At 48.3% G+C, this 24,779-nt stretch overlaps 1 protein-coding gene across 1 annotated transcript in view; it reads right to left on the bottom strand.

Moving 5' to 3' along the window:
* Nucleotides 1–10,285: 10,285 nt before the first annotated feature.
* LOC142008351 (uncharacterized) overlaps nucleotides 10,286–24,779 on the bottom strand; it is a 37,647-nt gene continuing 23,153 nt past the window's right edge. Inside the window, exons 10-13 of the mRNA XM_074985531.1 lie at nucleotides 23,629–23,755; nucleotides 21,605–21,721; nucleotides 17,941–18,195; nucleotides 10,286–11,664 (exon numbers count right to left, since the gene is read on the bottom strand). Coding sequence (XP_074841632.1) covers nucleotides 10,565–11,664; nucleotides 17,941–18,195; nucleotides 21,605–21,721; nucleotides 23,629–23,755 — 1,599 coding nt within the window. The 3' untranslated portion in view covers nucleotides 10,286–10,564. The remainder of the gene's footprint in view (nucleotides 11,665–17,940; nucleotides 18,196–21,604; nucleotides 21,722–23,628; nucleotides 23,756–24,779) is intronic.

Genomic DNA, 24,779 nt, shown 5'->3' with positions numbered 1-24,779 from the left:
CGCGGAGCCATCTGCTGAGGCCGGCGCCCGTTCTGCTGCCCTGACTTAGCCTCGCCAGGGGGCGGGGCAGGGCCTGAGCAAAGGGCGGAGATTGACAGGCCTCCTCTGAGAGCGGATTGGCTCAAGGCCGCGCGGGGTGGGGAGGGCAGGAGCGACCCGGCCCCCTAGCGCTGGGCTGTGGTGTGTGCTCAAGTTCCCGCTACAGCAAAGCCACAGGTGTGGCAGATGCACCGTCCAGGCTGCTTTCGACCAAGCATGAAGGGCCAAGGGCGGGGCTCCCGCAGTTGTGTGCTGCCATGCGTGGGTGCAATAACGATTGTTGTCTGCACCAAGGCGTGTGCCCATGTGCACCACCACGAGAAGCCCATGCTGGCAGCAGTGGGTGGCTATGTACACTCTGCTAATCCGCAGGGTGGCACCTGAATCTCTGCTGGGTGTCCCCCCCAGCCTTACAGGGAACAGTGTCTTGCTGGCAGGAGGTGGCTGGGGGAGAAGATGGGTCAAGAGTGGAGCAAGGGCAGAGCAGAAGCAGTTGTCAAAAGTCCTTCCCCGAGCTGGGCAGTGCTTTACCTACAGGCTGCAATTTCTGAGTAAACAAGGGCAGCATTTCCCAAACTGCGTCCCAAACCCTGGTGTTCCACGCCCTGGGAATAGGTGTGTCATGAAACAATTTCAATGCAGGCGATTTACTTCCTTCTAAAATATTAAATAAATTATGTGCGTATCAAAACTACTAAGGTATTTGAATAGGATGTAGAGTGTAGGTATATTAATATTTATAACATTTTCATAAAAGTATAGTTATGTGACCTGTGCCAAAACAGAGATGCAAAAACACTCTTCCCATTTAAAAACATTGCCAACTGTTACTTACTATTTTCCAGTACTTTTGTGTTTTTATAAATGTGTTATTTTTACAGAAAATTTTAAAATATTTGCCCACACAATTTGTTTTCTGCTTCTTTTTCATAAATTAGTTCTTTAAGCTTTAATGAAGGACAGTCCTTTTTGAACAACATTGTTCTTTCTATTGTTGTACAAAAAAAAGACACTAACCATCCTTCTTTCGGCTGTTATGCCAAAGTTTTTTTTAGGTTTGCACTTAATTTTAATGTTTATACTTACTGATAGGGTTGCTAACTGAGCTCCTGTCAGAAAGACATTAGTTGTTCACTCAGATGATTTTCTCTTGTTATTTTTGTTCTTTGTAAAATAAAAGACATCTCAAAAACTAACTCTTAAATCAACTTTTGAGCATTACATGAGGCAATTTTTCAGTTTGAAACACCCTCCACCCCCTCTAACCAGCATGTATGTATCTCATCGATATATTCCAAGCCCAGAAGTGTTCTGTGGCCAAATCAGTTTGGCAAATGCTGCGTTCGGGGGTTGCTGTCCCCAGCCAGCCTTCCAGCACAGGTTCCAGCAGCAATTTAAAGGGCTCAGGGATCCGTCTGTTGCTGCTACAGTGACAGCAGCAGCTGGGAACAACGGTCCCTTTTAAATCATCAGGCCCTGGGCAACTACTGCCTTTGCGTCCATCTCACAATTACACAATTTCTCAATCCACTGTTCGACTCTTTAGTGGGAAACAAATGTGACAACCATAAGGACTTCTGCTCCCTCTCTTCCTTCTTCAACCACAGAGCCAGAACTCTCTGATGGACGGGAAACTCGGTGACATGCCCAGGTGGAGGTTGGGACAGGTCAGATCACAGACATCCCCTTGAGGTTGGCCCCTGGTATGCTGATCATGCCACTGACACCCACTTTCCTGCTCTCTGTCACCCTGTCCTGCTGGGCCAGAAGCTCCCTTGCAGTGTGTTTGACTCCAGGTAGTGGCAAAACACTGTGTAGATTTTATATCTCTGAAAAGCATAATTAATCCCTTACGAAAGTGTCTGGCTCCCAGTACCATTGGGAATGTAGTGGGTTATACTTAGAAATACTGAAGGCTATTCCATGTCTCTACAGGTGTTTATCATGTAGCAGAGGAAGAGTTCATCTAAAATTTGGTAGAAATCACTACAGCCTTTCTGGTGTCCCCTTGGTCCTGTCAGTAATATGGTGTCTCTATGTGTATAAAAAAAGCAAAGGAGCAATAAATGGCAAGGCATGTGCACTAAGGAGTGCACCTACTTTTAAAAGAAGATAACATTAATTGTGTAGGCTGGGACCTGCATTGTCACATGTACTGGACACAGGGTGTCTCAGGCTGCACGTCTATTACGTATCTGCTATATGGAGAACAGTGGTAGGTTGTTTTACCAAGTCCCCCCAGTAATACCATTTCTCCTGTGTGTGAACCGAGGCTAGTACAAATGCCAGTCCAAGAGCAGCTGCTACAAATTCCCTTTGAGGGAGGATAACAGACTCAATAAAAACCACATGCAGCTCTGCAAAGCAGAAGTTCCAAGTCTGACCAAAAATGAATCTCTGACTCTTCCCAGAAGAGTTCCATCTGGCACACACCACACAATCCGTCTGTTATAGTCAAGCCCTTAGATACAACTGCATCTGATCCAATCCTACTGGTAGAGATGAAAAACTTCAAGATCTCTATCAAGGATCCGTAAAACTGAACTACCCACCAGGAGAAGAAAACAGATTGGCAGGGCCAGACGAATACCCAGAAACCAGATACTTCAAGTGAGGACCAAGAACGTCAGTAACAAACCGCTTGTTATCACCTATATCCTCCAAATCAACCCCCTCCAGCAGATTATCAACAACCTACAGCCTATACTGAACATAAGAGCAGCTATACTGGGTCAGACCACAGGTCCATCAAGCCCAGTATCCTGTCTTCCAAAAGTGGCTGATGCCACACTCTGAGAGGCTCTGGGTGAGAGGCCAGTTCTCTCCTACAGACAATCACATCACCTTAGGAAAATTCTCACAAGTAACCACAGGCCATACCACAGTAGTACTAACCCTGGAACTTTTCCTGGCAACAAACCCTTCTGCCAGCTTTCTCCACATATTTATTCTGGAGACACCATTGCTGGATCTAACCACATCAGTTACAGGATCAGGGCTCATACTCCTATACCTCAACCACTGTTATATACGCCAACATGTGCCAGCAAGCCCCTCTGCCATGTATATTGAACAGACTGGACAATCACTTCACCAAAGAATAAATGGACACAGAGCAGACATTAGGAATCTGAATACACAAAGCTGTGAGTGAGCATTTCAATGGAGTGATCCAGACTGTTAAAGACCTGAGACTGTGTGTCTTAAAACAAAGAGACTTTAACAGCAGATTACAAAGGGAAACTCTGAACTTGTGTTTATGCTCAAATTGGATACTTTGCTATTTGGCCTCAACAGAAATAGCAATTACCTTACGGATTACAAAGGCAGCTTTCCCACCTTTGCTATTCATAGTGATCTCAGGCAAGTCACTTAACTTAATAGATACTTGCAGTAAATAAGTCCCCCCAACCTCCTCCCCATCCTTCGCCCCCCTCCTCCGCTTCTGTCCTATGTACCTGATTTTTCAATTTTCTTTTCAGTGTTTTCATTTGTGTCTCTCTGTCATATAACCATCCTGCTAATTCTCTTTCAGTGCCATTTCCAGTACAACAGTATCTCCGGACCTGAAGAAGTGGGCCTGCCCCAAGAAAGCTCATCACCTAATAAATTGTTTTGTTAGTCTTTAAAGTGCTACAGGACCACTTTTTTGTTTTCTTCTCAGGACAGATCTCACCAGGTTCTTCCTTCCAAGCCTGTGCCTTCAGCACCTGATCAGGTGAGACCCTCTCACAGCTCTCAAAGTTTCTTGATCCTCTCAAATCCTGAGAGACAAACACATGAACTTGCAATGCCATAAAGTCCCCAGTGATGTTCTAAGGTCAGGTCCTTAGCATTAATTTCAGGATGTTAGATGAGAGTAAGTAAACATGTTATCAGCCAGCATGTCCACAAAGGAACAGCCTCTGAGCTAACACAGAGCTACTCAAGGATGTGGTTAAAGATTTGATTTACCCATAAACTGCAAATTCTGAATACGTACTTATGGGTGTGTTTCACAGAATCACAGGGCTGGAAGGGACCACAGGAGGTCATCTAGTCCAGCCCCCTGCTTCAAGCAGGATCAACTCCCACTAAGTCATCCCAGCCAGGACCTTGTCCAGCTGGGACTTAAAAACCTCAAGGGATGGAGAATTCACCACTTCTCTAGGCAACGCATTCCAGTGCTTCACCACCCTCCTGGTGAAGTAGTTTTCCTAATATCTACCCGACACCTCTCCCTCTTTAACTTCAGACCATTACTCTTGTTCTGCCATGTGACATCACTGAGAACAGTTTCTCACCCTCCTCTTTAGAGCTCCCCTTCAGGAAGCTGAAGGCTGCTATTAAATCACCTCTAAGTCTTCTCTTCTGTAAACTGAACAAACCCAAATCCCTCAGCCTATCCTCATAGGTCTTGTGCTCCAGCCCCTTAATCATTTTTGTTGCCCTCTGCTGAACCTGCTCCAGCAAATCCACATCCTTTTTATACCAGGGGACCCAAAACTGGACACAATATTCGTGATGTGGCCTCACCAGTACCAAAAAGAGGGGAATAACTACTGCTCTATATCTACTCGAAATGCTCCTCCTAATGCACCCCAGTATGCCGTTAGCCTTCTTGGCTACAAGGGCACACTGTTTACTCAATGCATCTGTGTACACATATCCAGCTGCCTTTGGTTGGAAGGAACTGAATGTGTGTGTGATCAGAGCTCCCTCTAGTGTCAGATGGGCCACGGAGGAGGATCAGAGAGGTAGCCAAGTTAGTCTGTATCTTCAAACACAACAAGAAGTCCTGTGGCACCTTATAGACAAACAGATATTTTGGAGCATAAGCTTTCATGGGCAAAGACCTACTTTGTCAGATGCATGAGTGGGAGGTTTCAGAGGAGGGTTTAAAGGAGTCTCAATCAAGTGGAGGGCCAGAGTTGCAAGTTTTTTCATGAGGATGACGGATTTCCACTCAGTAGGGCTAATGCAGTGCCTTGCGTAGTGACAAGTATCAGAGAGATAGCCAATTAAAAGTCTAATATTAGTGACAGCCGATGGCAGGTGGTGCAGGTGGTTTACACTGGTATAAGTTATTGGAAGCAGGGGCAGGACTGGACGTTCTGCTTCCAGTGGAGTGGGGCTGCACAGCTGGGATCATCCTACCCTCTTTTCCCCCTTTGCTGGGTCCCTCTCATTGAATTTTGCCCCCTCACTCCCGTGTGTGCACGTTACCCTCCCCACCCCCACAGGGGTTCCTCTCCTTCCATCCCCAGCCAGGCTCCTCTCAGAGACCCCAGAGCAACAGCTGGTCATAGCAGAATTGCAGGGAGCTTCCTCTTATCTGCACAGAACCTGAAATCACAAGCACTCACATGCCACTTTCTTATTATTAAATAGAAAAAGCAGGAGAAAAAAAAAACCTCATATCAATATTTCTCACCTTCCTCTAGTATCAGTGTGGTGCAAATTACAGCAAACCTGGTTATTTTGCAATTCACATTCTTTTGCATCTTCAATTCACAACTGAGAGTCAACATTTCATTCAAACTAAGTGCAGCAGCTCAATTAAACTGCTGACTAGCCATACATCTTGAAACATAAATGTATCGGACGTGCCCAGATAATCCAGAGAATCATAGGACAGCCTCATAAGTACCAATGAATGTATCCTCAAAACACCCCAGAGAGATAGGCAAGTGATGTTTTTCCTCACTACTAAAACAGGGATCTTAGACCCAGAAAGGCAAAATTTCAAGTTATCGGTCAGTTTCCACTTGTGCACCCCTCAGCTCCTGGGTATCAAACATTATGTATCAGAAGCCAGAATCGCAGAGGTGAAAACAGCCAGGCCAGGCCTTTTGCATCTGAAGATGGGCAATCGGGAACGGAGGGCTCTGTAATAAGGAGCTGCTTTTCAAAAAAAGTGATTCTGACTTTTATACCAGATTTGACTAAACTCTGTTCTATTGTCCATTCATCCCCCTCACTGTCTGTTTCGACCACCTGCTTCCTCCTGTCCAACAACTCCAAACCCTCTGGAGCAGGGACTGTCTTGTTACTTCTCTGTACAGCACCTTGCACAATGAGATCTGATCCTAAACACTATGGTACCATAAATGACTTGCCCAAGCTCGCTCAGGATGTCTATGGCAGAAGCAGAAATAGAACCGAGGTCTTATGAGTCTGTGCGTGTTACTCGCAAAAATTTTTTTCCAGCCATGCTAAATACCTCATTAATGTCTGACTTCAAGTCAGACTTTGCTCCTACCCTCTAGCATTAGGTGAGATATTATCACCTTAAGAATTTCACCACCAGTGCCTGGAGGGAGTCTCAGAAACCATCAGTTCCCTTTCTTCAACAAGCTCTCCACATTCTCTGCAGCAGATTGCACTCCTGGATCAGTGTGTCCAGCACAGCCCTCTTACCCCCCAGCTGGTTCCCAAACTCCACCCCTTCCTCCCACAGTCTATTAATTTTCTTTCAGTGGCTCTCTCTATCCCCTCCAGACCAGTAAGCATGTGGCAAGGGAATCCACAGCCATTACTGTCCACAGGGATATCTACACAGTTGGCCATGGAGTTTGTTCAGAGGCTGCAGGGTTTTGCAAATGTATCAGATGCCAGGTCTCCACGTCCCATCCCAGAACCTGTTTCCAAGGACAGACAGGCAGAGGAACACAAGATCATATTCTCAGCTGGCAGAGTCAGCTACAAGAGATACTGCTTAAGAACCCTCACCTGCAACCGGCCCTTCCTTGCTTCTGGAGCTTGGATCTTCATTCTTACAGGGTCACGTTCCACTTGAGACAGTTTATGGTTAATTGAGGTGTGCATTATGAGGAGGGAGTTAAAGCTCTGGACAACTGAAGCTGTATTGCACTCAAACGTGACATACGCATAACACACTGAACCAAGGCTGCTTCACACTCCACTTCCCATTTGTTTTTTACACTGGCTTTCAGATACTCTCTCATTCCAATATGGTCCCATATTTAAGTCTCTGATCCATATAGACTCTGGTCCCAATCCTGCAATCATGTCTGCATAGACAGACCATTATCCGTGAGACAGCAGCACTAAGAGACCCCAGCTGAGCTGGGATTCTATGCTCGGCACAAAACCAGTCCCCTGCCCTGACCCTGATCTGACTGCAAGAGCAGAGAGAGGCTCATTTAAGAAATACTATTGCAGATGCTGGTGTCCCACCAGCACTGGTGTCTTCCGTTCTTTGGTTCAGTACGTTCAGGTTTTGTGGGTTTGCCGAGCGGCCTCTGCACAAGCCTACACGCTCCTTCCCCCGGGCACCTATCGCCTGAGAAGAAATCAGTTTGACTGACTATTACTCACAGCAGAGGGACCCACAGCCCACACATCGTGACAATAAGAGAAACATTCTTAAATCTTGAACAGTTAAAAAGGAACTTTAATTTTAAAACATACTGAGAAAATAGAGCCAATTTTTTCGAACAGCTGCATCGGTGCCTGTAAGTAAACGAGAGCAAAAGCTATGGGTTTAATTTAAACTTAAATACAGTGAGTCAAACGGGGCATCCCTTAAAATTTCGTCTGGTTGAGCTGATTCAGTGGAAAGCTTCCAAGTGCGAAGCTCAGAGGAGTACGTCTACAGCCTGAAAGTTGTCCCAAATGTACAACACAAATGTCCTTCCCCAGCTTTAGAGTAGAGTTGTGCAACAAATACAACCTTTGCTCCCAGGCCAACACTGTCCCTTCCTCCTAGCTGGAGAACACACAAGTCTGAGTTGGCTACAGCCCTTGAGCCAACAGACCTGGAGCTCTCAGGTGAGGCAATATGCAAGTGCATGTTCAGCCATGGTCCACCTGTCCAAGCCCGGATGCAGATGGAACTCTGTGGAGCAGGACTCCAGATCTCTCCCCCCCAATCCTCTGCACATGGCATGGACAGCTGTATGTTCCCGGCTCACCTTCTCCCTCACTGGCTGGGCAGTCCCAGTTTCTTCTCGCTAGGTAATGGGCACAGCTGCTACACTGAAAAGACAGAAGACACCCTGGGAATCAGCTGTAGCCATTTACAGCAAAACCCAGAGAAGATTCTTCCTCAGCTCTGCACGTGAGCAGTACCATCTGCACAGGTGATGAGCTCATGGAACAGGCCAGACACCAAAAAGCATGGCCACTCAGCAGCAAGCCCACAGATCAAGCGCTGAGGCAGTTCCTGACCGGGCCTCTCCTGGTTCCCAAGACCTTTGCAGCAGATCTTGTTACTTTTTAAATTCTCCCGATCCAGAAGGGTTGTATTTTCTCTGGCAGAAGAGCACATCAAGCGTTCGTGCCACGCAATGAGAACAGCCAGAGGAAACAGTTGGTCTTACAGTTTGGAGGAGGAGGCACAAGTGCAATTTCCAATGAAATGCTCTATTGCAAAATCAGGTTGTAAGGGACCCCAGAGCAGAGACAGTTCAGGGAATGGGGCTGTTCTTTAGGTGTTATAGGATGAGTTCAATTCCTGACAGCATGAGAGGAGGAACACATTGCAGGTTGTGAAGTAAATGGATACCATGGTAATCAGAGCCACTTAAGTGCCTAAGACAGATGCAGTGCATAGCTATCTAATACATTAGATTTTATATAAACAGAACATACATCAAGATCTAGGTTTGGACACTTGTTTTTTATGATAACAAGTAGTCCTCTGGCACCTTATCAACTAACAGATATTTTGGAGCATAAGCTTTTGTGGGCAAAGACCCGCTCCACCAGATGTTTTTTATGTAGTACACAAGTTAGTCTGAGAAATACGGCAACATCTTAACAAAATTCAACACCATGGTTTATTGGTGGCATTGTCCCAGTGGGTGCAATTTATCTACGGGAGGCAGGAAGGCCAGAACTGACAAGGAACTCATCCACCAGCTGCACAGGGGCAACTTTCACCCACTAGGATTTGACACTGGTGCCCCAGAGGGGGTGGTCTAGGCTAATAGGATGTTTCAGTTCATGTTTCTCTAGATTTAACGTGTGACTGAAGTCAGTAACATTCACTGTGATGTTGCTGATCGTCTAAACAAGAATCATGAAATGCCAGAACTGGAGTAACCATGGAACTGTGGGCAATTCAGAAAAAGGCACGGGGGAAGGAGGAGTAATCCAGTGGCCCAAGGCTGGATCTTTTACAGCCCACTGACAATCCGTGGGTCCCTCACTCTGCCCTGACTCCAGTGTGACACTAAAATGAAATTCAATACCGGACTAGTCATGATTCAGTGGATCCCTGGTAAACCCCCACTGACCTGGGCACAGCCAGGTCTAGCAAGGGGTGTTTCTTAAACCCAACCAAAGGCTTTTCTTCCTATTTCCATGCTGTCCCTGGGCTGCAGGAGATTCAGAGCCATCTCTTCCACTCCAGAACACACACACAAAAGAGCACCCAAGGGACAGACACCCCACACTGACCTGCTGTTGATCTTTCCCACTCACAGCAAGATATACTAGACAGGGGCAGGGCACAGGGAAACAGCACCCAGTTGCCCATCAGTGTGAACACAGCGGTGAAGCCAGGGAAGAGAGAGCTCCCCAAACCCACTAATGTTCTCCCAGCCCTACTCGTCCCTCACTGAATGAATATGCACTGAGCCAATGCCCTGTACAGCATCAGAGAGAGCAATGCTCTTCCAAAAGGGAGAGAAACCAAGGCCCTGACCACTTAGGCTCCCTAATGAAGCCCATTAGAGGGCCAGCGTATATCTCAAAACTTTCTAACACGGATATGGGGCAGCTGAGAACAGCCGGCCAAGGGATGCAGTGGAAACTTCACCACTTGGGCCATTTGACATGAGAATGGACAAGACACTTGGAAACATCCTGCGTCGGAGGGTGACAGGGTGGATAATCCTTTTCATCACAAGAGCAGGACTGTTTACATCAGTCAGCCAGTCAAATTTCCACTTTAATTGCACTGCTTACTTTCCCACAGCAAGAGAGAGCTAGCTGGCTGCCTGCTTTCCATGTGAAACGACTATTTTAACGTGACCGAGGTTTCACTCTACTGTATAATTAACGAATGTGGTCGCGCAAGCCAGTATCATCTTACACCCACACCAAATTCCTTCTGTAGTTTCTGGGATGATACACTAACCGTCTCGACTGGGACTGGAGCCCTTACTGTTGCTGTGCACAGTTAAAGAGGTACCATATTCCACACTGGAGCAGCTGCGTCGCCACACCAGGTGACGCCATCCCCCGCTTAAGGCATATAAACCACTCTGGGATTTTTCCAGATTAAAGACACAATCTACAGAGTTAAATTATATATTTAAAAAAACAAATCTTAAATTTGCTTATCAAATAAAAGTTACTCCACATTTATTATCAAAAGGAAGAGATTTAAAAAGCAGTTAGAGTCCTACTTCAGCAAAATATCCTGTACATTATGAATATTTACCCTAAATTAGCTTCTCCAGTTCTTTTCAATGTTGCCGCATGTTATTTGCTCTAAATCGAACGCTCAGCCCCGACACGCTGCTGCACGGCTGCTTTCTTCCACACGCCCAGGTGAGATGCAGCCCCACTGGCCCTACTCCCCTGTGTGCGTCCTCAAGTGGTACTTCAGGGACTGTTTATATCGGAAGCACTTTGTGCACTCGGTGCAGGGGTAGGGCCTTTCGCCCGTGTGCGCCCGCTGGTGCTCCAGCAGGTGGTGCTTCTGGGTGAAGTTCTTGCCGCACTCGGCGCAGTGGTAGGGCCGCTCTCCCGTGTGGATGCGCTGGTGCTCCAGCAGGTGGTGCTTGCGGATGAAGCCTTTGCCGCACTCGGTGCAGGCGTGTGGCCGTTCCCGCGTGTGGATGCGGTAGTGGTTGGTGAGTTTGGATTTCTCACTGAATGTTTTCTCGCACTGAGTGCACTTAAAGGGCCGCTCCCCCGTGTGAGTCCTCTGGTGCCGGAGGAGATGGGAAGGGCGGCTAAAGTTTTTCCCGCACTGCGGGCAGATGAAGGACATCTCGCTCTTCCCGGTGTGGACCCGCTGGTGCATGATGAGGCTGATCTGCAGCCGGAAGCTCTTCCTGCACTCGGTGCAGGTGTACGGCCGATCGCCCACGTGCGTGATCTGGTGTTTGCTGAGGCTCGACTTGTGGCTGAAGCTGCTCTCGCACTCGGTGCATTTGTAGGGCTTTCCGGCCGGAGGCGTTCTCGGCTCCGGCTTGAGGCTGTGTTTGTCTCGGAAGCTCTCGACACGCCGGGCTGGGCCAACGCCCCTCCGCGTGTGGCTCCGCTGGTGCAGGAGGAACTGCTGCTTGATCCTGAAGCTCAAGTCACACTCGTGACACTCATAAGGCCCCTCTTTGAGATGGTTCCGCTGGTGAATGATAAAGTTGATCCTCAGCATGAAGCTCTTCCCGCACTCGGGGCAGATATAGGGTCTCTCCCTAGTGCGGTTTCTCTGGTGGACGACGACCGCCTTCATGTCACTGGAGTCTCTTTCACAGGGAACAGATTGCCCCGTCCTGTTTCCGATGGGGTTTCTCTGGAGCATCTTGGAACTGCATTGAGCCTCACAGGTTGTCCCCTGCTCATGGTTCTGGAAAAGCTGTGGCTCAGCTCTGCCTGAGAACATGGCATATGGCTCCAGGGTGTCAGGATCATCCTCCTCCTCCGTTTTAATCACAATCCCGTCATCTGGGAGAATTTGAAAAAGGATGAAGACGTCATTAATGTCACCTGCTTTAGGATAAAGGGAGCCTCTTATGAGTAAGTCAATCTCGATAAACAATGGAAATGGCCTGAAGAGTTCATAGGAATAAGTGACCTGGAGCAATCCTCTGGACTTACTACTTAGAGGCTGTGTCTACACTAGCTCCCAACTGCGAAGGGAGCATGGTAAGTAGGGTGTAGGGAGATGATTAATGAAGTGCTGCGGTGCATCTGCTGCACTTCATTAAGCTAATTCTCCCCACAGGAACTTCAAAGTGTTAAAGTTCCAAGTGCCAGCTCGCACGTAGCCCCAGCTAACCCGCCCGTACTTCCAAGTTGCCTGGGCAACTCCGAAGTCCCTTTACGTCTCGAAGTTGCTGTGGGGGAGAAATAGCTTAATGAAGAGCTGCATATGCACCGCAGCACTTCACTAACAATCTCCCAACACCCTACTTACCATGCTCCCTTCGCAGTAGGGAGCTAGTGTAGACACAGCCAGAGAGACTGTAAAAAATATTTTGCTTGGCCATCTCAGTGCTTGAGAATCTTGGGGTAGTGGTTCCCAACCTGGGGGTCTGTGAGGGTACTGCAGGGGCTCCGTGAAAAAAATAAAAGATAAATAAAATAAATACATAAAAATAGAAAATAAGTTTTAAATAAATTACAATGTTACAATCAATTATTAGTTTTAAAATAAATAAAATGTTATTAATTGCTGTGCAAAAATCTATGTTGCAACTTCCTTTTTCATAGAATCACAGGGCTGGACGGGACCTCAGGAGGTCATCTAGTCCAGCTCCCATTTTTCATTCAGTGCAGTGTCCCTAGCGGCTAGAACTGGCTTTTCTGGAGGCCCCTGAATGGCTTGTGGCAGTAACTGGGGGTCCGCACTAGTGAAAAGGTTGAAGCGCTGTCCTAGGGCACTACCACAACTATAACAATTTTAACAGGAGTAGATTAAGGTTTGTTTGTTTGTTTTTTTAAAAAGAAACCCCACCTTCAACACAATTAAGCAAAACGTGCTTAGATTCACATCCAAACATGGAACACAAGTCAGATGACTTATCTGATCAATCACTACAATGCAGCCCTAGGAGTTTCAAATGTCTGCAGTCTACGTATTTAGTTTTTTATTGTCATGTCCCTGCTAGGGGCTGTTCTGGCAATTAGCTATTTCCAGGTCCTGTATCCTGCTCTTGGAGATCTTCTTACTCTACAGCTGTTCTCATTCCAAGAGCTGTAACTTCCTGTTTGCAACTATGGCACACCCCCTGCCACTTCTGGGGAGTCCCTCTCTCCTGGCCAGGGCAAGTCTAAGGAGGGGACCCTGGCAGAGGTGCCTCTCCATGGCCACAGCAGCTTCGGAGCTGGGGGAAAACGTCTTGCTGTGGCAGGGCGGGAGGCCTCTCTCTCCACCACAGCCCTGAGTGCCCACATGGCCCTTGACAGGCTGCTGCAGAACTTGGTGATGGACAACCTGTGGGACACCTGCATCCCACTGGGCTCCACCTGCAGCCCACAGGACCCCCTGGCTGCCCTCCCCCATGCATGAGGTGCATGTGGGCAGGAAGGCCACAGATGGAAACCCTGTTGGCCAGGGGCTGCTGTGACCCAACCGTGGTGAAGGAGGGCCACTCAGAATGGGAAAGGACTGCCTAGGAATGAGTACAGCAGAAAGGGATCTAGGGGTTATTGTGGACCACAAGCTAAATATGAGTCAACCGTGTGATGATGTTGCAAAAAATGCAGACATGATTCTGGGATGCATTAACAGGTGTGTTGTGAACAAGACACGAGAAGTCATTCTTCTGCTCTACTCTGCGCTGGTTAGGCCTCAGCTGGAGTATTGTGTCCAGTTCTGGGCACCGCAGTTCAAAAAAGATGTGGAGAAACTAGAGAGGGTCCAGAAAAAAGCGACAAGAAGGATCAAAGGTCTAGAGAAAGTGACCTATGAAAAAAGGTTGAAAGAACTGGGCTTGTTTAGTTTGGAAAAGAGAAGATTGAGGGGAGACATGATAGCAGTTCTCAGGTATCTAAAAGGGAGTCATAAGGAGGAAGGAGAAAACTTGTTCTTCTTGGCCTCTGAGGATAGAACAAGAAGCAATGGGCTTAAACTGCAGCAAGGGAGGTTTAGGTTGGACATTAGGAAAAAGTTCCTAACTGTCAGGGTCATCAAACAGTGGAATAAATTGCCAAGGGAGGTTGTGGAATCTCCATTGCTAGAGATATTTAAGAACAGGTTAGATAGATGTCTGTCAGGGATGGTTTAGATAGTACTTGGTCCTGCCATTAGGGCAGGGGGCTGGTCTTGATGGCCTCTCGAGGTCCCTTCCAGTCCTAGTGTTCTGTGATTCTATAACTGGTGGTTGTCCATTGCTGGCGTAGAAGAAACAGGTTTAGTAAGAGTTTGTAAGTGAAATGTAGCTCAGAGTCTGCAATACACTACCACCACCCAGGAGCAAATTACCATCACACACCTTAAGGGTCACCCAGGATGCAGCTGAACAAACCTGTAAGCTAACCAAAGGTGGTATCAAAAATTGGCTCAAATCCTGGGCCTGAGGAAAGGGCAGGTGAGAAAACCACGCGCCCCGGTGAACCAGTTCTGCACGGATGTTTAGAGCTGCTCAGCACTTCGTTGCCACTTGCTAAGACGTTGTTTGGAGGGTGTCAGGCTTTGAGTAGGCCCTGCTTCCCAGAGCTGCACCAGCATACCTGACCCCCTGCCACCAGGTTAATGCAGCTTGGCAGGAAATTGTGCTAGGACTCTGGCTCCATCACCATCCTGGGGAAGTTTGCCCTCCAGGCTAGACGCCTGGCATTAATCTGTCCTTGCTCTTTCACGTGCCAGCAGCGTGCTGGAGGGGGCACCCTGGAGCCCTTTTCAGGCGACTAGTCGGGGTGAGGCAATGTGTCTGCCTCAGGCACAGCTACTTCCCTCTTTGGATCAGACACACCAGCAACTGCCAGAAAGGACTTGGCCGGGGGCCTTCCCTGTCTGAAGCACTTCTACTTCCTCTCACTGGAAAGGGGTTAGATTTCGCTCCACTGCGAGGTGTTAAAATGGTCCCCTGGGAACAGACTCGGGCGACTCTCTGTATAAAGTCCCATTCTAATAGGCTTTTGAACAGGCCCCAAGGAGTGCCGGGCTAGATTAGCTGGATACTCAGGACGTTTTTTCAGGGACGAAGGAGGAACCTCTCAAACAACGGCCAGCTGAAATGATGCCTAGTTCCTCCGCACCACTGCCTCCCCACTTGGGTATGAGGACACATCTGTTCAAATGGGAAAACAGATTCATCTCTTCCACAGTCCCCTTTCCCTCGGAACAAATGTGGCTCGGCACCAACAGCAAGGAGACAGTTGTGTGCAAGCCCCTTGTTAGTAAAACGCTGGCTGATCACAGACCCTTAGCCAGATCTGGAGCCTCCTCCATGAGGCCGTGCAGCCTCTGACCTGAGAGGAGCACTTGTTTGCCAGCCTGCGGGCCCAAGGCAGCAGTCGGGCTGGGTCTTGCCATTTGTAGATACCAGTGTTTCCTCTAAGTTTTCCCATGTGTGTGCTGAATGAATTTTGCTGTGCGCGCCAATCCGGGGGTGGTGTCAGGTGGCGGAAGGAGTGCAGAGCTGCTGGGTGTGAGGGCTCTGGGATGGAGCTGGGGAAGAGAGGCTGGGGCTGGGAGTTGGGGTGCTGGAGAAGTGAGGGCTCCGTCTAAGGGTGCAGGCTTTGGGGTGTGGGAGGAGACTAAGGGCTGGGGCAGAAGGTTCAGCATGTGGGAGGAGACTCAGGGCTGGGGCGGAGGGCTGGTGTAAGCGGGGAAGGCAGGGAAGGCTCTGGCTGAGAGCTCAGGCTTTGAGGTGGAGCTGTGGAGGAGAGGTGCAGGCTGCCCCAGGCTAGGACCAGGGTAGAGGCACAGCTCCCTGGCTGCGGCAGCTCTGGGGCTGCGAGGTGAGTGCATCTCCCCACCTGCCCCAGCCAGGGCAGATCCAGGGATGTCTCTCTCTCCTGGCCAGGGCAAGTCCAAGGAGGGGACCCTGGCAGAGATGCCTCTCCATGGCCACAGCAGCTTCGGGGCTGGCGGAAAACATCTTGCTGTGGCAGGGCAGGAGGCCTCTCTCTCCACCACAGCCCTGAGTGCCCACGTGGCCCCTGACAAGCTGCTGCAGAACTTTGTGGTGTGCAACCTGCAGGACACCTGCATCCCTGGTGCATGTGGGCAGGAAGGCCACAGGTGGAACCCCAATGGGCCAGGGGCTGCTGTGACCCAACCGAGGTGAAGGAGGGCCACTCATAACTGGTGGCTGCCCATTGCTGGCGTAGAGGAAACAGGTTTAGTAAGGGTTTGTAAGTGAAGCGTAGCTCAGAGTCTGCAATACACCACTACCACCCAGGAGCAAATTACCATCACAGACCTCAAGGGTCACCCAGGATGCAGCTGAACACATCTGTAAACTAAGCAAAGGCTTTGTCAAAAAACAGTTCAAATCCTGGGTGTGGGGAAAGGACAGGTGAGAAAACAGGAATGCCCACGTAACCCAGAGGCAAAGTTGGCTGGTCGCTATGGAGAGCAACAAGACAAGGTGTAAGAAAAGGTGGAGTTCAGTTTGGCTATGACAACTTAAATCCATTTCAGTTTTGTTGTAGGGCTCCCCTCTGCGCTCCGCAGTGGGCAAGAAGGGCGACTTTCCCTTTCTGGCCACATTAGCCGGGCAGAAGCAGAATGGAAAACATTTCTACTAATCAAAGGACTCCATTAACCATCACCTGGATCTCCCTGGAAAACGCGGCACGGTGAGCAAGTCCCTCGGGTAAGTATGAGGCAGACTGCTTTCCACAGAGCTTGGACCTGGATTAGCTCCAGGGCACAGAATGTCCAGGGTGGACCCAGGTCTGGTAGGAATTCTGCATGTATGTTCCCCTTTAACAGTTGCCACCAATCACTTTATATCCAATTCCTGGCCTGCTAGGGATGAGCCCTTGGACAGGTTACTAGATTAAACACTAGCTCCTACCAACACTTATCCTAACACACACCCAATTCTACCTAAATCCCATTTTAGCTCATAGAAGTTACACAGCAGTTCCTTTATCCAGGGGGACCAGCTTGCAGCCGCTGAGTAGGATGTGGTGACTCCTCAGGAAAAGCAGTGTCTGGGGATATGAGAGTTTCTTCAGCGCCTTCAGCCAGTTTCTGAGCAGACTAACTGGTGCTGGAGAATCAGATATGGTTGGCTAATGATTTCCCCCATTCCACATGTCGAGCATCTCTCCCTCGCTGGCATTTTACACGATCTCAAGAGGGGCAGCCAGGTTAGTCTGTAGCTTCACAAAAAAAGCCAAGCAGTCCTGTAGCAAAAGACTAGCTACTGTATTTATTAGGCAATGAGCTTTAGTGGGTAAGACCCACTGATGAATCTATGGATCTTACCCACAAAAGCTCATGACCTAATACAATTGTTAGTCTTTAAGGTGCTACAGGACTGCTTGGCTGTACAAGATGTGGCACTAGAAGAGAGTTCCCTTTGCACTCCATGGACTGGCAAGGTGTCACTCTCCATTTTCTGAGGCCTACTAGGACACAAAGAGGGGCTGAAGCCTTCACCCCACCAAGAATAGGCTAGTGACCTGCTACAGCCTGATGAATGATGCTGTTGCTTTGCAGGAGGACTGCTCTTCAGAGAGTCATTTCTGACATGCACTCACTACAAGTGTCTGGTGTCTCTTACTCTGGAGCCTCTGATCTGATGCGTGACTGCTGCTGGTCTCATGGTCACAACTACCACAAGTTTTCCTCCCATGGGGGTTCCTGGTGGGATTTAAGACCGTTCTTTTGCTTAAAAGTTCCCCCTCACTCCAGGCAGACTGTGGCCATGTCTACACTAGACATAGAAATCAACCGCCAATAGGCAATTTTAGCTACACCAATTATGTAGCTAAAATTGATTTATCCACAGCTGACTTCCATGTCTGTCCACACAGCAGAAGGTGAACCTTCCTTACTCCTCGCCTCTCGCGAGGAGTACAGGGGTTGACGCTGACCCCTGGAAACACAGTCTCAAGCAAAACCCCAGAAGATCGACCCTGAGTGGGTCAATCTTCCACTGTAGGGCGGCTCCAGCCTGTGCTTCTCCCTCATATGAAAGCTCTGCACTGTATCTCACTGATGAATCCTGGAGCTTCTCCTCACTCTGGTCCTGCCTTTGCTTAGCTCCTCTAACGTATGACAAGTTTTCTCTGTAGCCCAAAGCTGCCCCCTCTCACCTGTGCAGTTACCCTGCTGGACAATGACTCTTCTGATTTCACTGAAATCGGTTTTGTATTCAGCCGACTCCTCCAGGCAGTTCCCTGAGGGGTTTCGCGGTGGTGTGAGTGAGCCATACGGACTGCCCTGGGTTGCTTCCTCATCTGGATTCTGCAAAATTCCTTCTGATCCTTCAGCCACTCTGTGCAGCTCCAGGTTTTCAGGGCAGTCCTCGGGGTGAACTTCTTCTGTTTTGATCACAACCCTTATACCTGCTGCGAGAGAGAGAGAGAGAGAGAACTCATTCCCCTGATCTGGGAGATAGCCACCATTACCAATAACCCTTTGCTGCATCACAGAGCAATCACAGCACAGGAAGAGTTGTGACACTGCAGACGCCACAATTTTAGAGCTGATTTGCCACTTTTCCATTTGTCTGCAGAAGATGAATTGCCCTGACATGAACCACTGTTGCAAAACTCTTTAGTAATACTTCATGCACCAGTCACCTCAAACTCCCAGCCTTTACGATTAGGGCTTCGCATCTCTCACAGAAGTCACGTAAGTCATGGATTTCGTGATCTTCCACAACCTCTGTGACTGCTGCAAGGACTGGCCAGAGCAGCTGCAATCTGTGGCCCTGACCAGCAGTCCCTGGGGGCACCCAATAGCGGCCACCCCTCCCAGACTCCCCGCTCGCTCCTCCACCCCGCCCCCCGGCCCAAGATTTAATCACAGGTTTAAGTCCTAGATAAGTCACAGGCTGAGAATGTTTGTTTATTGCCCATGACCCGTCCTTGACTTTTACTAAAAGAACCCATGACGAAATCGTAGCCTTCCTTATGATCTGCCTAAATACCAACAGTCCAAGCTTCAGGGGGTCCAGAATCCCACAACCTGTACAACCTCTTCCAACCAGACCATCCCACCCCAACCCTCCATCACCGGTGATGGCTTTCTGGACAGCTCCGTGTCCTGTTCAGAATCATCCTCTTGGCCACACAGTGAGCTCAGTCCCCCTTGGCTCTCTGATCCTCCAGCTACTCAGTCTGCTGGCCCTAATCCTCACCTCTCCGAATGGGGGACAGAGCAGAAACTGCCCCGGGTCTCCAGTAAACAGGGTGTTCACCTTGTCTCAGCTTCCCCTCACTTCGGAAAGGTGCACTGAGGGAGGTGTGTTAGGAAGGGTGCATTAATGGACATGGCACTGGACTGGCACTCAGGATACTTGGGCTCAAAGGTGGCCTCAGACTGCCTATGTGAACCTGGACAAGTTACACAGTCTACCCTGTGCCTCAGTATCCTGAACTATTAAACAGGGAATAGCACGCCTGACTGCAAAGGGACACTGAAGAGAAATCAATCAATCAATCAGTGACTAGGGATGTTAATGGTTAACTGGTTGGGCCGGAGCGGCCCCCCTGCCCGCAGCACGCCAGGGATCAGGGCTGCTCCGGCTGTGCTGGAGAGCCCCCACCGCCGGGCAGCTGCAAGTGGGTGTGCTCCAGCCCGGTGGGAGGAGCCCCAGTCCCTGGGGTGCTGAAGGTGGGTGGGGGGTGATTGGGCTGGAGAGATCTCCCCTGCCACCCCCTTTAATTGGATGAACCTACCCTTTAACCAGGTAACCAATTCAATGGGATTTTACATGGCTATCATTGACTGTGAGGTGCTCAGATAGCACAGGAGAAGGGGTGGATGCATAGAAAGAAGGGCTGCAAAAGTTGCCTCGGAGTCAGGAGAGAACATGGGAACAGGCATGCTAGGTCGGACCAAGGTCCATCCAGCCTAGTAACCTGTCTTCTGACATTGGTCAATGCCAGTGCCCCAGAAGGAGCGAACAGAACAGGGAACAAATAAGTTCTCCATTGCCCGTTTCCAGCTCAACAGAGGACAGGGACACAATCTCTGGCCGTCCCAGCTCATAGCCATTGGTGAACCTGTCTGACATGAATTGATTTAGTTCTCTTTTGAACCCTGTTAAAGCCCTGGCCTTCAAAACCCTCTGCAGGGAATGCCATGGGTCGACAGCGTGTGGTGTGAAGAAATACTTTGTTTGTTTGAAATCTGTTACCTATTAATTTCATTTGCTGAGCCCTAGCTCTTGTGTTATGGGAAGGAGTAAGTATTTTTCCTTATTTACTTTCTCCACACCAGTCATGATTTAATAGACCTCAGTCATATCCCTCACCCTTAATCATCTCTTTTTCAAACTGAAAAGTCCCATTCTGATTAATCTCACCTAACACAGAAGTCACTCCATAACCGTCAATAATTTTTATTGCCCTTTTCCTGAACCTTATGCAATTGCAAGATCTATTTTCAGATGAAGCAACCACATCTGCACATATTGTTCAAGAGCCGGATGTACCATGGATTTATATAGAAGCAATACAATATTCTCTGTTTTATGTATCCCTTTCCTAATGATTCCCAATATTCTGTCTGCTTTTTTGACGTCTGCTGAACACTGAATGGATGTTTGCCTGAGAACTCTCCACAATGATAATCAAGATCTCCTTGAGTGGTAACAGCTAATTTGGACCCCATTGTTTAGATGTATAAGTGGGATTATGGTTTTCAATGTGCACTACTTGAAACGCAGTGTTTATAAATATAATCTGCTGCTTTGTTGCCCACTTGCCCAGTTTGGAGAGATCATTCTGAAGCTCTTTACGCTCTGCCTGGGACTTAACTATCTTGAATAATTTTGCATCATCTGCAAATTTTGCCACCTCCTCAGTGTGACAGGACACCACACCACCACCCGGAAGTGGGGGGTCCAGCTGTGGGGTCATTTCCTTCTGCTCCAGCTGGATGTTCTCCTTCCTCTGGGGCAGGACGATTCTATCGTGTCCCGGAAAGTCTCATGTACATACACTGTCTCTAAGGATGGAAGCTCCTTGCACCGAAGGCACATATAAGCCACCCGCCCGTAGGTGCATATGTGCCACACTGGGTGCAATACACTGCATGACCCCCGCTCCATTGCTGGACTTCTCCCTTTACTCCTGCAGTTTGTTCCACGTTGCTAGTTTGTTTTTATCGGACAGGGTAGAGGAGAGGAGCTTTGGCTTTACGTTTAAAGAATGTTCGGTGCATCTAGCACCTCCAAACACACCCTGCCCTCACATGCCACCCTCTAAACACCCTCACAAAACTCCCACATTTGCTAACTCTCCTGGTAGCTTAAGATGGTCCCCATCCATCTCCCTACTGCGACGAGCTGGCTCTCCCTCCTTGTTGTAAGCACTAACCCAGGAGGAAGAGACCTTGCTGCCCACAACTGTATTGTTGTCCCTGCTGAGTCATTCCACCACTTCTTGTGCCCTGTTCCCACCACTCTCCCCGGCCTGGTGGGGAGGGGGGTCACTATTTTTCAGGATGACCTATATCTGGAGGCTGGGCAATTTCCTGTCCAAACCTTTCTCCAGTGAATCAAAAAGTGACCAGCCCCAAGTGTGCGTTCCTTCTCCCTTTATTGCCCCTGTCCTTCCCTCACCGGAGCAACCCAGCAAGGAATTCTCCGGCCCTTGTTCTCTCTCTATACCCCATTTCCGGCAAAGCTGCATTCTCCCCATTTTAGAATCGGTGCCCCCCAGATGTGCAAAGCACTGTTTCGTTACTCTGCTTCTCCGATGCCAAAATTAACACATCTGCTCTGAGTCACGTTACTCTGCTACTCACCTGCACTGGGGTCAGCAATTATTTCTCTCTCTTCATCTGAGTCCTGATGGCCACCAACCTGTGATTCTATTCCTTCTTCGACATGTGACAGAACATCGGGTTTTGAGATTGCAGAGTCTATGCGGGGGGAAAGAGATTACTGTGCCATAAGCTTTAACATTCCCCCTCACCTCTTCCCAGGGTATAGGATGGGTACAGCAAACGTCGACAAGGATGAGCTAATGCAGACTCTGCATAAGGGAAATGCATCTCATGAGAGTTTGGTCGGATTCCCCAGATAAAAATCACGCCTTTCCCAACACAATGGAACTTGAGGCACAAAGAAAGGATTAAAGGGACATCCTGAACTTCAAAAACAAACAAACAAGAGAATTTTTCTTCCTGGGTGAAATCCTGGCCCCACTGAAGTCAACATTAAAATTCCCACTGACTTCAACAGGACTAGGGTTTCACCACTGTTGCTGCCACTAACATCTAAGACAAATATAACCGTCAGAGCAGGCAAAAATTATCCCTCTGTTTTTTCCACATACTCGCACCAGCACTGATTGAAACAGCACACTAAAAATAGAAATATTGCCACGTCAAAATAAGCAGCATAAGGGCTTAACCCTGAGTAACTAGAGAGCTTCAGATGGGTTTGCACTCTGTGAGAATAACCCCTCCTTCTGCTTGTGCCCATCACACCTACACTATTTTTAGCGCATTAGCTTGATCAAAGCTAGTAAAGGTATGGCTGCTTGAGCTGAAAGTTACAGCCCCAACTCGGGCAGACAATCCTTGTGTGGGTGTGAATGCACCCGCATGCACAGGGCAGCTTCAAATAGCAACAGGTGAGCTTACTTGAAACTTGCTTAAAAATGTGATAGAAGACTCAAAAATCAACAGAAGGACACAGCATAAGACCCAAAAATACATTGAAGTCGCAGTCTGAAACCAGCTAGACTGTGCCTTTAGGGCACTTGTACTGTGGCAGAGTGACTTGGGAAGTGCCTGCTTACAGGGGACAGTTCCTCACCATTTGCCACAGAAGTCCCCTCATCTCATATTCCAGAAGCAATGACAAACCACCAGCCTTAGCACGGGATGTTTTCTGGAGAGGTGCATGGGGGGAGCACATCAGAGGAGTTCAGCATTGGCCTCATTCCACTCCCATTGACTTACGCAGGAGCAGTACAAGCTGTGTGTGGAGCCCTTTCAATAGCCAGCCTTTAATTATTCATACTTGTGTCTCTGCGGCACGTCTCCAGCAGATTTTGTATTTAAAGCACCATTTTAAAGTGAACTCAGCATTCCTTAAAGGCGCTGGACTAAGAGCTTTGGTGACCTATGTCCTCTGTTTATCCAGCAGGTATGTGCAACGTAGGCAGCTAACGCAGGCTTTTCCCACGCTGCTTTTCCAGGATGTCTCAGCCCTGATGTGAAGATCACCTACAGTGGTAATACGTGAGACCATGATTTTGTCATGGATATTTTTAGTGACAGCCATGGGCAGGTGACAGGCAATAAAGAAAAATGTATGGAAGCCCAGGCCTGACTGAGATGTTTACTAGAAATATCCCTGACAAAAAGGGGAGCTCAGCTGGGGGCTCCCCACACTGCCCCACGGGCCTGGCCTGTTCCCATCCTGCTATCCCAGCCCGACTAGCACTCTGGGGAACCTGTCCTATCCTGCCGCTAGCCACAGGAGAAACACTTGGTGTTCCCCACCTCCTCCGCCACCCACTCCCCACCACCAATGGCTAAAGTCGCAGAGGTTGCTGGAAGTCACAGATTCTGTGGCTTCTGTGACCTCCATTAAAAAAAAAAAAAAGCCTGATTTATAAGGGATGAACACACACGTATCCAATCACTACCCACAGTCAGAATGTAAATGAAGTCTTTGAAAAGGGACTGTCAATCATAAAGGCACTGAGGATGGTATGTTCTGATCCACCAAAAGGAAGGAGAAATACCTGAGCTGAAGGCAGCCTGTGAAATCTCTGAAGCTCACTTATAACAGACAGATAAAAATGGATCTTTACCTAAGGAGATCAAAGATTCGTAATTGCCCTTCATCACATTTTTGTACAATTCCTTCTGCCATTCATCTAGTTTCTCCCACTCCTTCTCATTGAAATATACTGAGACGTCATCGAATGTCACTGGCACCTGAAATCACAAATGTTACACACTTAGCACCTTCTGTAACACACACCTTGGCATCCGCAGCCTTAACTTCAGTGATAAGAAGAGAAAACCTCCCTACACTCAGACTTCAAAGCTCATTCAGTGAGGTGAAGGATCCATAATGCAGAAATCTCGTCAAGTGTGGATTTGGAAACAGTTTGCAGGTTCCTATTCCCACGAAATAATGGATCTCAGCTGAAACCCTGGCTCTGAACCCACACTGCTTCCAATCCAGACCAGAATTCCTCCAAACCCCACAGATTTGATGCTGTTTTCACTTACATCAATCTCTGACCAAGGCCAGCAAAATTATTCAAACGATAATCTGTCAAATTATTAAATGAGATCACAGTCAGGATTCATGGCTGACCATCATTTCTATAAAGCAGCTGATCTCAAACCCCAGGGTCAATTGCTCCAGGACTGTGCGGTAATTCTGTCCCAACCCCGAGGTTCACCATTTCCGACTGTCACTAGTTAGAACATGAATCCCATTCAGCAATACTTACAGTTTTCAAATACACACGGAGACAGCTCTTTCCTGCAGAGCTGGGCAAGTATTTCATAATGATTCATTCAGAGAGTGAATTCCACCTTATGCAAACCATCAGACTGCCATTATCGAGGTTATTTATGAACTAATTATTGGACACCCAGCTCTTTATTTCTCTTCCAATTGGAGAACTGACTTAGAATGAAGCTTCCAGTCAAGTATCCACACATAAATTTGATAGCCTCCATGAATATGCAGCAATGTTTATTTTAAAAAATGTCATTTTCACGACATTTTCACCAATAAACATGCTTGCTACGACATCTGTGTAGAGCAAAAGGTGTCAATGCAAATACAAATGAACATTAAAGGAACGTTTTATTTGATTGCATTGTTCACCTAGCTCCAATTCTTACACACATCAAGCCTATCTCGTTTCTCCTGAGTCCCAGCTATGCCCTTTTGCCTTGCATCAGAACACCTACCTGTTGCTTCCTCCAATCCTGCCCCACC

Source organism: Carettochelys insculpta, chromosome 2, assembly GCF_033958435.1.
Source record: "Carettochelys insculpta isolate YL-2023 chromosome 2, ASM3395843v1, whole genome shotgun sequence".
In the NCBI taxonomy this organism is placed as follows: domain Eukaryota; kingdom Metazoa; phylum Chordata; order Testudines; family Carettochelyidae; genus Carettochelys; species Carettochelys insculpta.
Note: the sequence above shows the minus strand (reverse complement) of the source record. Positions and strands in the feature narration are given on the sequence as shown.